General features: G+C 40.4%; 1 protein-coding gene across 1 annotated transcript in view; it reads left to right on the plus strand.

Annotated features, from left to right (window-relative positions):
• The window catches only part of Mthfd1l (methylenetetrahydrofolate dehydrogenase (NADP+ dependent) 1 like), a 236,318-nt gene that overhangs the window by 110,837 nt on the left and 113,857 nt on the right, over positions 1-11,624 (plus strand). The window contains exon 20 of the mRNA XM_008847734.3: positions 4,890-5,001. Within this exon, the coding sequence (XP_008845956.1) occupies positions 4,890-5,001 (112 nt within the window). The remainder of the gene's footprint in view (positions 1-4,889; positions 5,002-11,624) is intronic.

Here is an 11,624-nt window from a genome sequence, read left to right on the forward strand (position 1 = left end):
GTCTCAAAAAGTCCAAAAAATAAAAATAAAAAAATTAAGCACGGCATTTGGTTAAAAATATTTGCATTTGTGAGCTCTGCAACTTTGATTCTACATAGTCATTCCAGAGGGAGAGTCTGCATCTTTGGATGACCTAAAAATCCGATCTGCGGGCTGTTATTTTGGGGGCCACCCCTTATTGCTAGTCTCATAGGAGGGCATCTGGGGTTCCCTCTGGTTCGCTGCAGGTGGCTGAGATACCATCATTTCTCAATCCTAGCTGTTCCTTGAAAGATTGCAGATTTCAGGATACTGATCAGTGCTTAGCCCCACCCTAGACTGAGTGCTACAGATGTCTAGGATATCCCAGGTGAGCCTCATTCAGAGCCAGGCTGAGAACTTAACTCTCTCTCTCTCTCTCTCTCTCTCTCTCTCTCTCTCTCTCTCTGGGATATCCCAGGTGAGCCTCATTCAGAACCAGGCTGAGAACTTACTCTCTCTCTCTCTCTCTCTCTCTCTCTCTCTCTTTCACACACACACACACACACACACACACACAGACACTCAGTGAGCCACACACAGTGTTTGCTGAGTCCAGTGCTGCCGTGACCATACGCTACCTATGTTTATTTCAATCTAAGGTTAAATAAAATGTGAAATGCTGTCCTTTAGTGGTTTAGCCATGTTTCTACTTATGTATTTATTTTCTTAATGGGGGTGGGGACAGAGTTCTAGCTACATTTTCCATGCTCCACAGCCACGTGTGGATAGTACTTACAGTACCTGACAGCACAGAAAGGTCTCTTTCTAACATTCTAATGGAGATCTGGCAAGCAACCAATATATTGAAGTATTAATCTTAAGAAGTTTGTGCAAAGCTCATTATGGAACGTATTCATCAGGAGAAGTCAAGATAATTTCTACATGACATTCCCAAGCATTCTGTATATGAAGTATCCTGAATAAAGATAAATATACCTTGGAATAGTCAGAAATTTTAAGACAATATATTTAGTGTAAAGCACTTTATATCTACATCCGTCATCAAATGTGTGTATCTGCCTTTGTGTTTGACTGTCTAACAATGATGTTTTAATCATTTGTCTACCCAAACTTTGGAGTTTCAGAACCAGGAGTGTAATTTTGATTTAGTTATTAATCTGTTATGTGGCCTTGGAGAATTCCCCTGGCCTTCCCAAGACAGGTTTCCCATGTCAGGAATGGGTTGGCCTCTTCCTCTTGCATCATCTGGTTCTGTGATTGCCAGCTAAAACTACATTTATACAAAATTATAAAATGGGGATGGGGGTTGGAGAGATGACTTAGCCATTAAGAACCCAGGCTGCTCTTGCAGAGGACCTGGATTTGGGTCCCAACATCTATATGACAGCTAACAAGCATCTGTAACTCCAGTTCCAGGGACTTTGGCACCCTCTTCTGGACTCCACAGGCAATGTATGCACAGGTACACTTACATCCATGCAGGCAAAACATTCATACACAGAAAACTTTAAAAAATTTTGGCTTTTTTAAAAATTATAAAATGCAAAGTAGGGGATAGAATTGTGATTGCCAGACACTTGGGGTGGGGTGGGGGTGCAGGGAATGGGGAGAAGTGAACCAAATGGTTCATGTTCTGGTTAGACAGGAAGAATGTTTTCAAGATCTGTTAATCATAGTTAATAACACTGTAGTGTATGTTTCAAAATGGCTGAAAGAATAGATTTTATGTATTCTCACTACAAGAAAAAAGAGAGGTATGAAGGTGACATGTTGGTTGCCCTGACATACTATGTGAGTTTTCCATTACTATAACAACCCCATGAGTTGAGTAGGTTTCTGTTGGCTCACAGTTTGGGAGTTTTCAGTCTCTGTTTGATTAACCCTGTTCATCTTGGCTCTGTGTAAGGCAGTACATTATGGCTAGAAAATGTTGGGAAACGAGTTGCTTACCTTATCGCCAGGACATGAAGAAAGAAGGAGAAAGAGACCAGGATCCTACAGTCCTCTACAAGGAAACACCCGTTCCCCTTGATGTAAATCCTTTTACTATGCACCACCTTTTAAAGGCTTCACTACCATGCCAGGATGCCAAACTGGAAACCAAGTCTTTACTGCAGAGGACTTTGAAGGACATTTCAGATCCATCTCCAAAATGATCGTTCCATAATACACACATATCAAAATATCACAGTAAATTCCATAAGATATATAGTTGCTAATTAGAAATCAAAAGTTAACAGTTGAAGAGATGGTACAATAAAAACACTTGCTATGTAAACATGAGGAACTGAATTGAAATCCCTAGTACCCACATAAAAAACTGAGTGTGGCCACACATCTGTAAGCCTAACACTCCTACCTTAAGGTGGGAGGCAGAAACAGAAGGATTCTGGACCGCCTAACATGGCATATGGAGTGGTAACAAACAGAGACCCTGTCTCAATTAAGGTGAAAGACGAGGACCAAAATCCAAGGTGTCACACACACACACACACACACACAGTTTTTTTAATTAAATAAATAAATTTTCAAATCAAATATTTTTGCTGATAGCCTAGGTAATAAGAGAAGTTCTGGGGCTGGAGAGATGGCTCAGCAGTTAAGAGCACTGGCTGCTCTTACAGAGGACCTACGTTCAATTCCCAGCACCCAGTGGTGGCTAACAACCATCTATAACTCCAGTTCCAGGGATTCCAACACTCTCTTCTAACCTCCATGGGCATTGCACAGCATGGGTGCACTTACACACATACAGGTAATACACTCACACACATAAAATATTTATTTTAAAAAGAAAAAGAAAAGTTCTACAAAAGATAAAAGTCATTTCTTTCTTTCATTTGTTTGTTTTTGAGACAGGATCCCTGCAGCCCCAGCTGGTCTGGAACCCACAGGCTGGCTTTAGTCTCACAGAGATCTGCCTGCCTCTGCCTCCCAAATGCTGGGACTAAAAGTGTGCACCACCACACCCAGCTAAGTCTTTTCCTTTTTAAATTAAAGTTTTTGTTTTAGATTAAGCAACAACTTGGGATGATCCTCTCAGGAATCATGAGGCTTATGCCTGCTCAACCACTCCCTATCACCCTATGACCCTTGGAGACCAGGGCCCAGCACTTCCTCCTGTGGCTTCCTCCTCTTTACACTCCACTTTGGTGGCAACAGGCTCAGAGCAGCAGTGCTAGAAGGTGATGGAGACTTCGGAGTCTAAAATGTTTTCCTCAGAGCACTTCAAGGTTTATTTAGACAGAAGAGAAAATAATAGATGACGAGTTTTATGGGGCTGTGGACATTAACCATGCATACATACATGTCAGCAAGCATGTATGAGTTGTAGTTCCACACTCATCACTTGGACCGTCTCCGGGACCTGTGTTGTTCTCTCTCCTGTGGGCTTTGGGAGGAAAGTAAATAAAGAATGCATGTGGTAGCGTTGAGAAGCTCTGCTTTCTTCCCAGATGGTTTTTCTTTTACTTTAGTCCTGTTCTTTGTTCAGCTTTTCCATCTTTGAACCATGTTAAGCTAATAACCCATCTTCACTCGTGGGAATTTTCCATGTTTCCCAGCCCCCTGGCCCCCACAGTGCTCCTGGCCTTCCCCTGTGTCAGCAGAGGGGCAGCCTGTATTTTCACAGGTGGAGAGGCCAAACCTTCATACACACAGACCCCAATGGCCCTGGCTGGGGGAGGAATAAAGCCTGAATGTTTTAATGAGCAAATTTTTTCAGATAGGGCTAAATAAAGTCTGTTGTCATCAGCAGAGGAAAAGGAAGAAGGAATAGAAATGTCATTAAAAATGAATATATTGACAAAGTTGGTTTAAAAGTCTAAATTTTTTTCACGATTCTCTTATATCGGTTTTGTTTATTTGTAATTCATAAGAATTACTCATGAGCAAAATACAATTTATACATGTATGAAATGTCATATAAGGAAATTCATTATTTTGTATACTTAAAGAAATTTAATAGTAAATTTAAGTTGGACATTGTGTTGTATGCCTATGATTCCAATATTTGAGAAGTGGAGACAGGAGGATCAGGTATTCAAAGTCATCCTAGGCTACTTTGTGAGTTTGAGGTCACCCTGGGCTATATAAGATTCTCTGAACAAAAACAAAAATTTGTTTCTATTGTTCAAAAAAATTTACTATGAGTGAAATTTTTCTTTGCTTTGGTTTTCTTAATAACTGCCACATTTCTAGCATGTCAAATAGTTAAACCATCCTTTAAAAGACTTAAACTTGGGGCTGGAGAGATAGCCCAGCAGCAGTTAAGAGCACTGACTATTCTTGAAGAGGGCCCAAGTTTGAGTCCTAACACCCACATGGTGGCTAACAACTGTCCCTAACTGTAGTTCCAGGGGATCCGACACCCTCTTCTGACCTCTACTGACATTGCATGATATGGGTGCACTTACATACATGCAGGCAATACACTCATACACACAAAAAAATTTTTTAATTAAGGAAAGACAAACATCTTAAAAATTGGAAAACTTTATCATGAAAACGAAAGTAGTCTGTGAGCTTAGCCTTTCTGCCTTTGGCCTGTCTTGGTTCCCAGAATTCATTAGTTATATTGATTCTTATGCTCACTTTTTTGTTAGTTTGGTTGTTTGGTTGGTTGTTTGTTTCTTTGAGACAAAGCTCCTGTAGTCTATACTGGCATTGAATCCTCCCCTCCTGCTTTAACCTCCCAAGTACTGGAATTACAGGCATGTACCACCATACCTGGCTCAAGATATTCTTAAATCTCATTGAGAGATGCTTTGAATATACAATGTAAAGTCAGAATGACTGGGTAAGTTTTTAAATACCCAGTGTTCCTTCTCCACTGTGTGCCTCAAGTTGATCAGGATTTCCATTCTTCCAGTCCTTTGGGATTTTAATTTGTCCTTGTTCCTCTGTAGGGGACACCTGTATTTGTGCACGCTGGCCCCTTTGCTAACATAGCTCATGGCAACTCCTCAGTGTTGGCTGATAAAATTGCACTGAAACTGGTTGGTGAAGAAGGCTTTGTAGGTAAGTAATTTGTTTAAACTTAGTGGTTATAGAGTATTGATAAAATCAAAAAGATAATGATTGGAATAGAGTCTTGATATGAAATATAATATTGTTGTTGTTGTTTTGGTCTTTTTGACACAGAGTCTCCCTATAGCCCCCACTGGCTTGACACTTGCTGTGTAGACCAGGCTGGCCTCAATCTCACAGAGATCTGCCTGCCTCTGCCTCCGAAGTGCTGGGACTAAAAGCATGCACTACCATACCTAGCTGAAACATAGCTTTTTAAACTTTTCTTTTAGATGACCTCAGTACTAGAAATGTCTTGTTCTACACAAGAAAAATTATGTCATGGTTGAGCCACAGATTCTGAGGTCAAGCACATACGTATTTAAATATAAGCTCTGATACTTGTCATCTGAATGGCCTTGGACACATTTTTAATTACCATTGACCCTCAGTTTTCTATAAAATGATGCTAATGGTATTCTATTGAATGTTTTTTAGAGTAGTTATGAAAATGAAATGCATTCATTTAGTCATCCAGCGAATATATATTCAGAATATGTATATACAGCATGCTAGATCCAGTGGTTAGCAGAACAGACCTAGTTGCTAATCTCATGGGACTGGGACGTACTGTCAGATGACATATACAGCTTAGGAGAAAGTGCTCATCTCCTGTGAGTTCTTAGTAACAATAATGGTAGAACTAATACTTTAAAATCACTTTTTTCTTCCTGGAATCCTGGTGTGGTTTTATGATCTGGTAGACGAAAGGTTCCTGACCAATAGACTTGGAAATTTTATTTAGTAGGATTACATGCTTTTGACTGCTGTCAAGAGGGGCACCTGCCATCGAGTTTGTTCCTGGGTATCAGCCGTAGTCTTAATCCAAATAAGAAGGCAAAAAAATAAATAGGGATTCATGGAAAAGCACCCTCATTGACATAGGAAGGGTTATAGTGTCATATTTCCACATGCAATTCCAACTAACCACACACATGCCCGTAATCAAATACAGCATTAGTTCATTCACACTTAACAGCCTTGTAGTAAACTCAGAAAGTAAGTTCTTTTACTAGAAAAAATCTGCTGGGCAGAAGATCTGTACTTTCCTGCTGTGACATCACAAAGTTCATTCCGGGTTATTGAGACTGATTTAAGAATTTCTTACAGACATGAAGTCAGGATCAAGTAAGGATTTATGTAATTCCACTCTTCAAAGGTCTGCATAATACAGCAATCATGTACTTTGATGCTTAGGTACCAAATCTACTGCAAGAATGGCCAGGCATGCTATCTAAGTGGATTTGACTAACTGTAGTGCTAATGGCCAAGGAGGCTGGGAAAGGGAAGAATAATGAGAATAGATGGGTGCTTAAGTGAAGTGGTTCTAATGTATCCAGTCTGCAAATTTGAAAGGGCTTCTAGAATAAAGCACTCTATTTTATGCTGATGGTGCTCTGCCTTACTTTATCACACAGGTATTTATAGAATATGTATTATCATGAAAGAATATCTTTAAAAATACATGTTGATGATATATGCAAAGCATGCTAGCTCTCCTATAGCTTGGACAAGACATTAGCCTCTGGGTGTATGCCTTGAAGCCATCCTCATCTGGAAAATGAGAAGTTGGACCAGATGAGGAACTAGATATGGATGGGTGTCTAGGATCCAGGGTTAGATGCTGTGGAATCGGAGCCTCTTTTGGTAGTATGACCAAGCAAGTACTTCCTTCTTTCCTCGGACTTAATTTCCTCTTCTGATAACAGGAAAACCCATCTGTTGCAATAGTCTGATAATATCCAGGAAAGAGTGATTTGTAAAACATAGGGACCTATGCAAATAACAACGATGCTTGTTACTTCTCTGATCCCTTGTAGTCTCAGAGGCTGTAGGCAGGGGAGATTTCAGTAGTGATGAACTTCTCCACTGGTAGATAGAGTCAGAGTACTTTTTTCAATTTCTTTGCCTGTAAAATAAGACTTTAAAGACAAAGTATTATCATTCATGTGCATGATGGTGACAGGACACATGCCATGGCACATATTTGGAGGTCAGAAGACAACTTTGTGGAGTTGGTTCTCTCCTTTCACGTTTACATGGGTTTGAGAGATCGAACTCAGGTCACTGGGCTTTTACAGTAAGCACCTTTACCTGTTGAGCCATTTCACCAGTCAAAACAGGGCTTTCAAGAGGATTTTCGTCACAGATTTGAAAGAGGGTTCAGTGCTTTCAAGTTCTGTCATGCACCTGCTAATCCTTAGCTATTCTTCATCGTAACTCTCCCTTTCAGTTTATTTTGGAGTGATGATTTTATTTTTTAATCGTTACATAATATACATCATGTAAAATCTCTCTTAACTCTTCAGCAGGAAACTATATTCCAACTATTGAGCAGCCAGTGTCCAGTTCACCTTGTAGCAAGTAGATTTGTGCCCATTAAGCGTTCATCCAGCATTTGGCTTTCTGTCTCTGGTTGAAGCCTCCAGAGACCCTGTCCCTCTGCACCTGGCTTACTTCACTTAGCAGAATGCCTTCCAGGGTTATCTATGTTGTAGCATTTTTCAGAATGTTTTGTTAAATTTTTTTTATTATTTTTATTTTATGTGTATGTGTGTATTGCCTGCATGTAGGTAAGTGCAATGCCCGCGGAGGTCAGAAGAGGCTGTTGGATCCCCTGGGACTGGAGTTATGGACAATTATTAGCTGCCATGTGGGTGCTGGGATTCGAACCCAGGTCTTCTGCAAAAACAACCAGTGTTCTCAACTGCTGAGCCATCTCTCCAGCCCCTTGTCAGAATGTTTCAAGGCAGATTAATAAGCCACCCTATTACCAAGCATACTATTTGTCCAACAATGGGCATTTCAGTGGCCTCTACTTCTTGGCTATTGTAAATACATTTACTGTACACCTGGGTGTATAGTAGCTCCTTTTAAATGATCTTCAAAGTCTAAACATCATCCTCTGTTAGGTACAAAATGTGTGACATATAAATATGTTTGCACAGAGCACAGGTTATCACCATGTAGTGCTACATGCTCCTGTAGGTGGTATGTCAAGGCTGCACACCATTGGCTCATGGGCAGCAAATCCTGTGTGTTTCATGAGCAATGGAAACCAGACATAGTTAGGAGACACTGTGCTGTGGCCTGGTCAAGTCTGCCCTGGACTGGTTCATCCCTGTCCTTTAGTGAAGTCTGTGGTAACTCTCATCTCAGATAATGTCTTGTCCCCCTTAATTTTTTTTAAAATTCTTCTTGTCACTTTCACAAAAATAACCCCATTTTAATGAACAGTGTGTCTCCAAATTTCATGCAGATTTAAGCTCCTTTGTCATCCAAGGCTTTTTTAATTAATTACTTTTTTATTAATTTTTTTCATGTGTTAATATATGGGGCATTGAACATATTCCCTCATGTGTTCCTCCAGCTTCCGTCTCCTCTCCACTCTCAATAGTTTGATGTGTTCTCCTGGACAATTGACTTCTACTTTCATATCAAATATATGTGTATGAGTTTATGTATCTATAAATAGAATCTAGCAACCACAAATGAACGAAAACATATCCAGCATTCCGAGACTGGCTTAATTAGCTTAATATGATGGTCTCCATTTGCATCCATTTTCCTGTAAACAACATAACTTCATTCTTATTTGTGGCTGAAAACATTCCATTGTGTGTGTGTGTGTGTGTGTGTGTATTTCCCATTTTCCATATCCATTTTGTTGTTGGATACATAGACTGGTTCTATAATTTAGCTGTTATGTCCTAAGTTTTAGACTTGCACTGCCTGGCCCCTCTAGCTGTTGAGCCTTAGTCTTGCACTGTCCCTGTCCCTCTGAAGTTGAAGCTTTGCCACTGATGGTGCCCATTCCAGCCGAGGCCCACTCTGGGCAGTGCCCCTGTAGACAGCCCTCTGTCTTATCCACTCCTGTTCTCCAGCAGAACAGACTGAGACAGGGTCTTATTTTATAACACCGCCTGGCATAAAACTCATCATGTCCTGCCTCAGCCTCATGCGATCTGGGATTCTAGAATTGCAGGTGTGTACCACATCAGGCCACCACAGACCTTTGACCTCTAACAAGGGGACCTATGGCCCAGTCTTTCCAGTTGATTATCTAAACCTCATTTGCTGGCTGGAGCGAAGCAGGGCATGGTTCTTCTTCCCATTGGGCAGTAGAGGGGACCTGGATTTGGATTCAGCACATGGTATAATTTTCTTGAAGAAATCCTTCCCAGGTTCTAACCCTATCGGTTCTTTTGAAACATTGAGGCAACATTTAGGCTAAGTATGGCAAAGCCTATTTTCAGACAACTTCATTGTAAATCCTGCTAGATCAGCCAGCTTGTGAGAAGTGGACACTGGGGGCATGAAATAAAACAGACAAATAGAGCCCCATTTTTACATTCTTCAGAAGTTAAAGGCAATGGGCATAAATAGGGTTTACCTAAAGTCTAAAGAAAATTTTATTTCCTTGAAAAATGTTGTTTATAAGACTGTCTTTATGACCTTATAAGTTACAAAATGCTCAAACCCAAGAGAAAAAGATTGATACTTTGAGTTACATTAAAAAATAATTTGTGGGGGGCTAGAGAGATGGCTCAGCGGTTAAAAACACTGGTTGTTCTTACAGAAGACCCAGGTTTGAATCCCAGCACCCACATGGCAGCCAGCAACTGTTCATAACTCCAGTTCGAGGGGATCTGACAGCCTCTTCTGTCCTTCATGGGCATTGTATGACATGAGTGCACTTACCTGCATGCAGGCAATACATGCATACACATAAAATAAAAATTATAAATAAAATTTTTAAATAATTTGTGGGACTAGAGTTGTAATTTAGTGATAGAGTACTTGCCTAGAATGTACAAGACCCTCAGTTCTATTCCCATCCGTGTAAAAAGGATAAAAATCAAAGCTTCATGGTGAGTGATAAAAGGTTAAAAGGCAGGTGGCATGGGGAGAGTGTTTGCAAATAATAAACAGATGGTTAGCATTGGAAATAATAGAATATGAAATACCTGGCACTATAGATTGATTTAAAAAAAAAAAAGGACAAATAACCCAATAGAAAAATGGGCAAAGGGTTTGGATAGGCTGATCACACAGACTGTCTGGGTAAAACAAAAAACGAACAAATGATCTTACAGTTTCACTCCAATTCTGTCCTGTGAAATCCTTCACTACACAGTTATTGAGCATCTGTGGTGTTAAAGTATTAGATGCTAGAAGCGGAGCATCAAGGGCTAATCAGACATAGTTTGGTTTTAGAGACAGGGTCTCTTGTAGCCCAGGCTGTCTTTGAACTCCGTGTAGACAAGGATGACCTTGATGATTCTCCTGCCTTTAACCCCCAAGTGCTGGGATTTCAGGCATGTGACACCACACCCAGCTTAGAGACACATTTTTCACCCTGTAGTAAATCATAATGTGGTAGGAGAGACAAACCTTAGACTCTCATCAGCGGGTGTGGTGCACTTCAGGGACTGAGAATTATATTGATTGGCAAAAAACCTTAAGAGACAACGGGCGTCTCTTAGAACGTTCCCTGTTACTGCTTTTGCCAAGGTACATTCTGGCTAATTTTTAGTTCTATTCCAATGTACAAGGAAAGAATCATTTTGTCTACCCAGAGTAATTATTCCAAGATAATGGAATCAGCAGTCCATTTAGCCTTAAAACCTTGGGTGATGTTTATTTAATTAGCTGCATGAATTTGTCAGACAAGAACAAAATGCTTCATGAGAATTTTAGAGAAAGTGCTGTGGTTACTGTAATGGACCCTTCTCATGAGTCACCAATCCCCATGGGAGTCCACTTAACCCCTATCCACTGCTGTAAGGGCAAACCTTTCTTTGACATCAAGCCCTAGTCATGGGTTATCTTTATAAAAAAAAAAAAAAAAAAAAAAAAAAAAGTGGGGGAAAATAACACTTAGTTCCTATTTTTTTAATAATTATCTCATATTTAAACTATTAGAAAGAATTTCAAAATTGTACAGAAGCCTTAGGTCCTTCTTTTTCCTGCTCAGGTAACTGGCTTTGATTCCAGGATTTTTGTTTGTCAGTTTGGTTTGGTTTGGTTTGGTTTGGTTTGGTTCTTTTTTTTTAATCTTTTTGAGACAGGGTCTCCCAGTCTTGATTCCAGTTTTCCAATAAAGACTCTGCCTCTGCTTGGGAGAGTGGACTTGGAGTTGTACATTCCTGCAGCCAAGTATCAGAGCCACATGGCCTTAAATGGTAGACTTAGGGGATCTACTGCCCCCTCCCATAATTGAATACTGATATATGGAGATGAGACAGGTGTGATGGCACATACCTGTAATCCCAACACTTGGGAGGCTTAAGCAGGGGGATTGTGGGTTTGAGGCCAACCCATACTACAAAAGGAGACCCTGTCTCAAATAAACCAACACCTCCACATCAGTGACTAAACCAGTATAATTGTGGTATATGCTGTGTCAGTATGTCTTACTGTGAGTCAATAGATTATGTTTTTGCCCTGCGCCCACCCTCCCCCCACCCCCGCCCCCGTATTAGCCCATTTTCTGTTGCCATAATAAAAACCACAGACTGAGGTTAAAGAAAAGAAGTCTGCTTTGACTTTTGGTCCTAGTCCAGGATTGAAGA

This window comes from Nannospalax galili, unplaced genomic scaffold (assembly GCF_000622305.1).
Source record: "Nannospalax galili isolate Female #2095 unplaced genomic scaffold, S.galili_v1.0 scaffold563, whole genome shotgun sequence".
NCBI lineage: Eukaryota > Metazoa > Chordata > Mammalia > Rodentia > Spalacidae > Nannospalax > Nannospalax galili.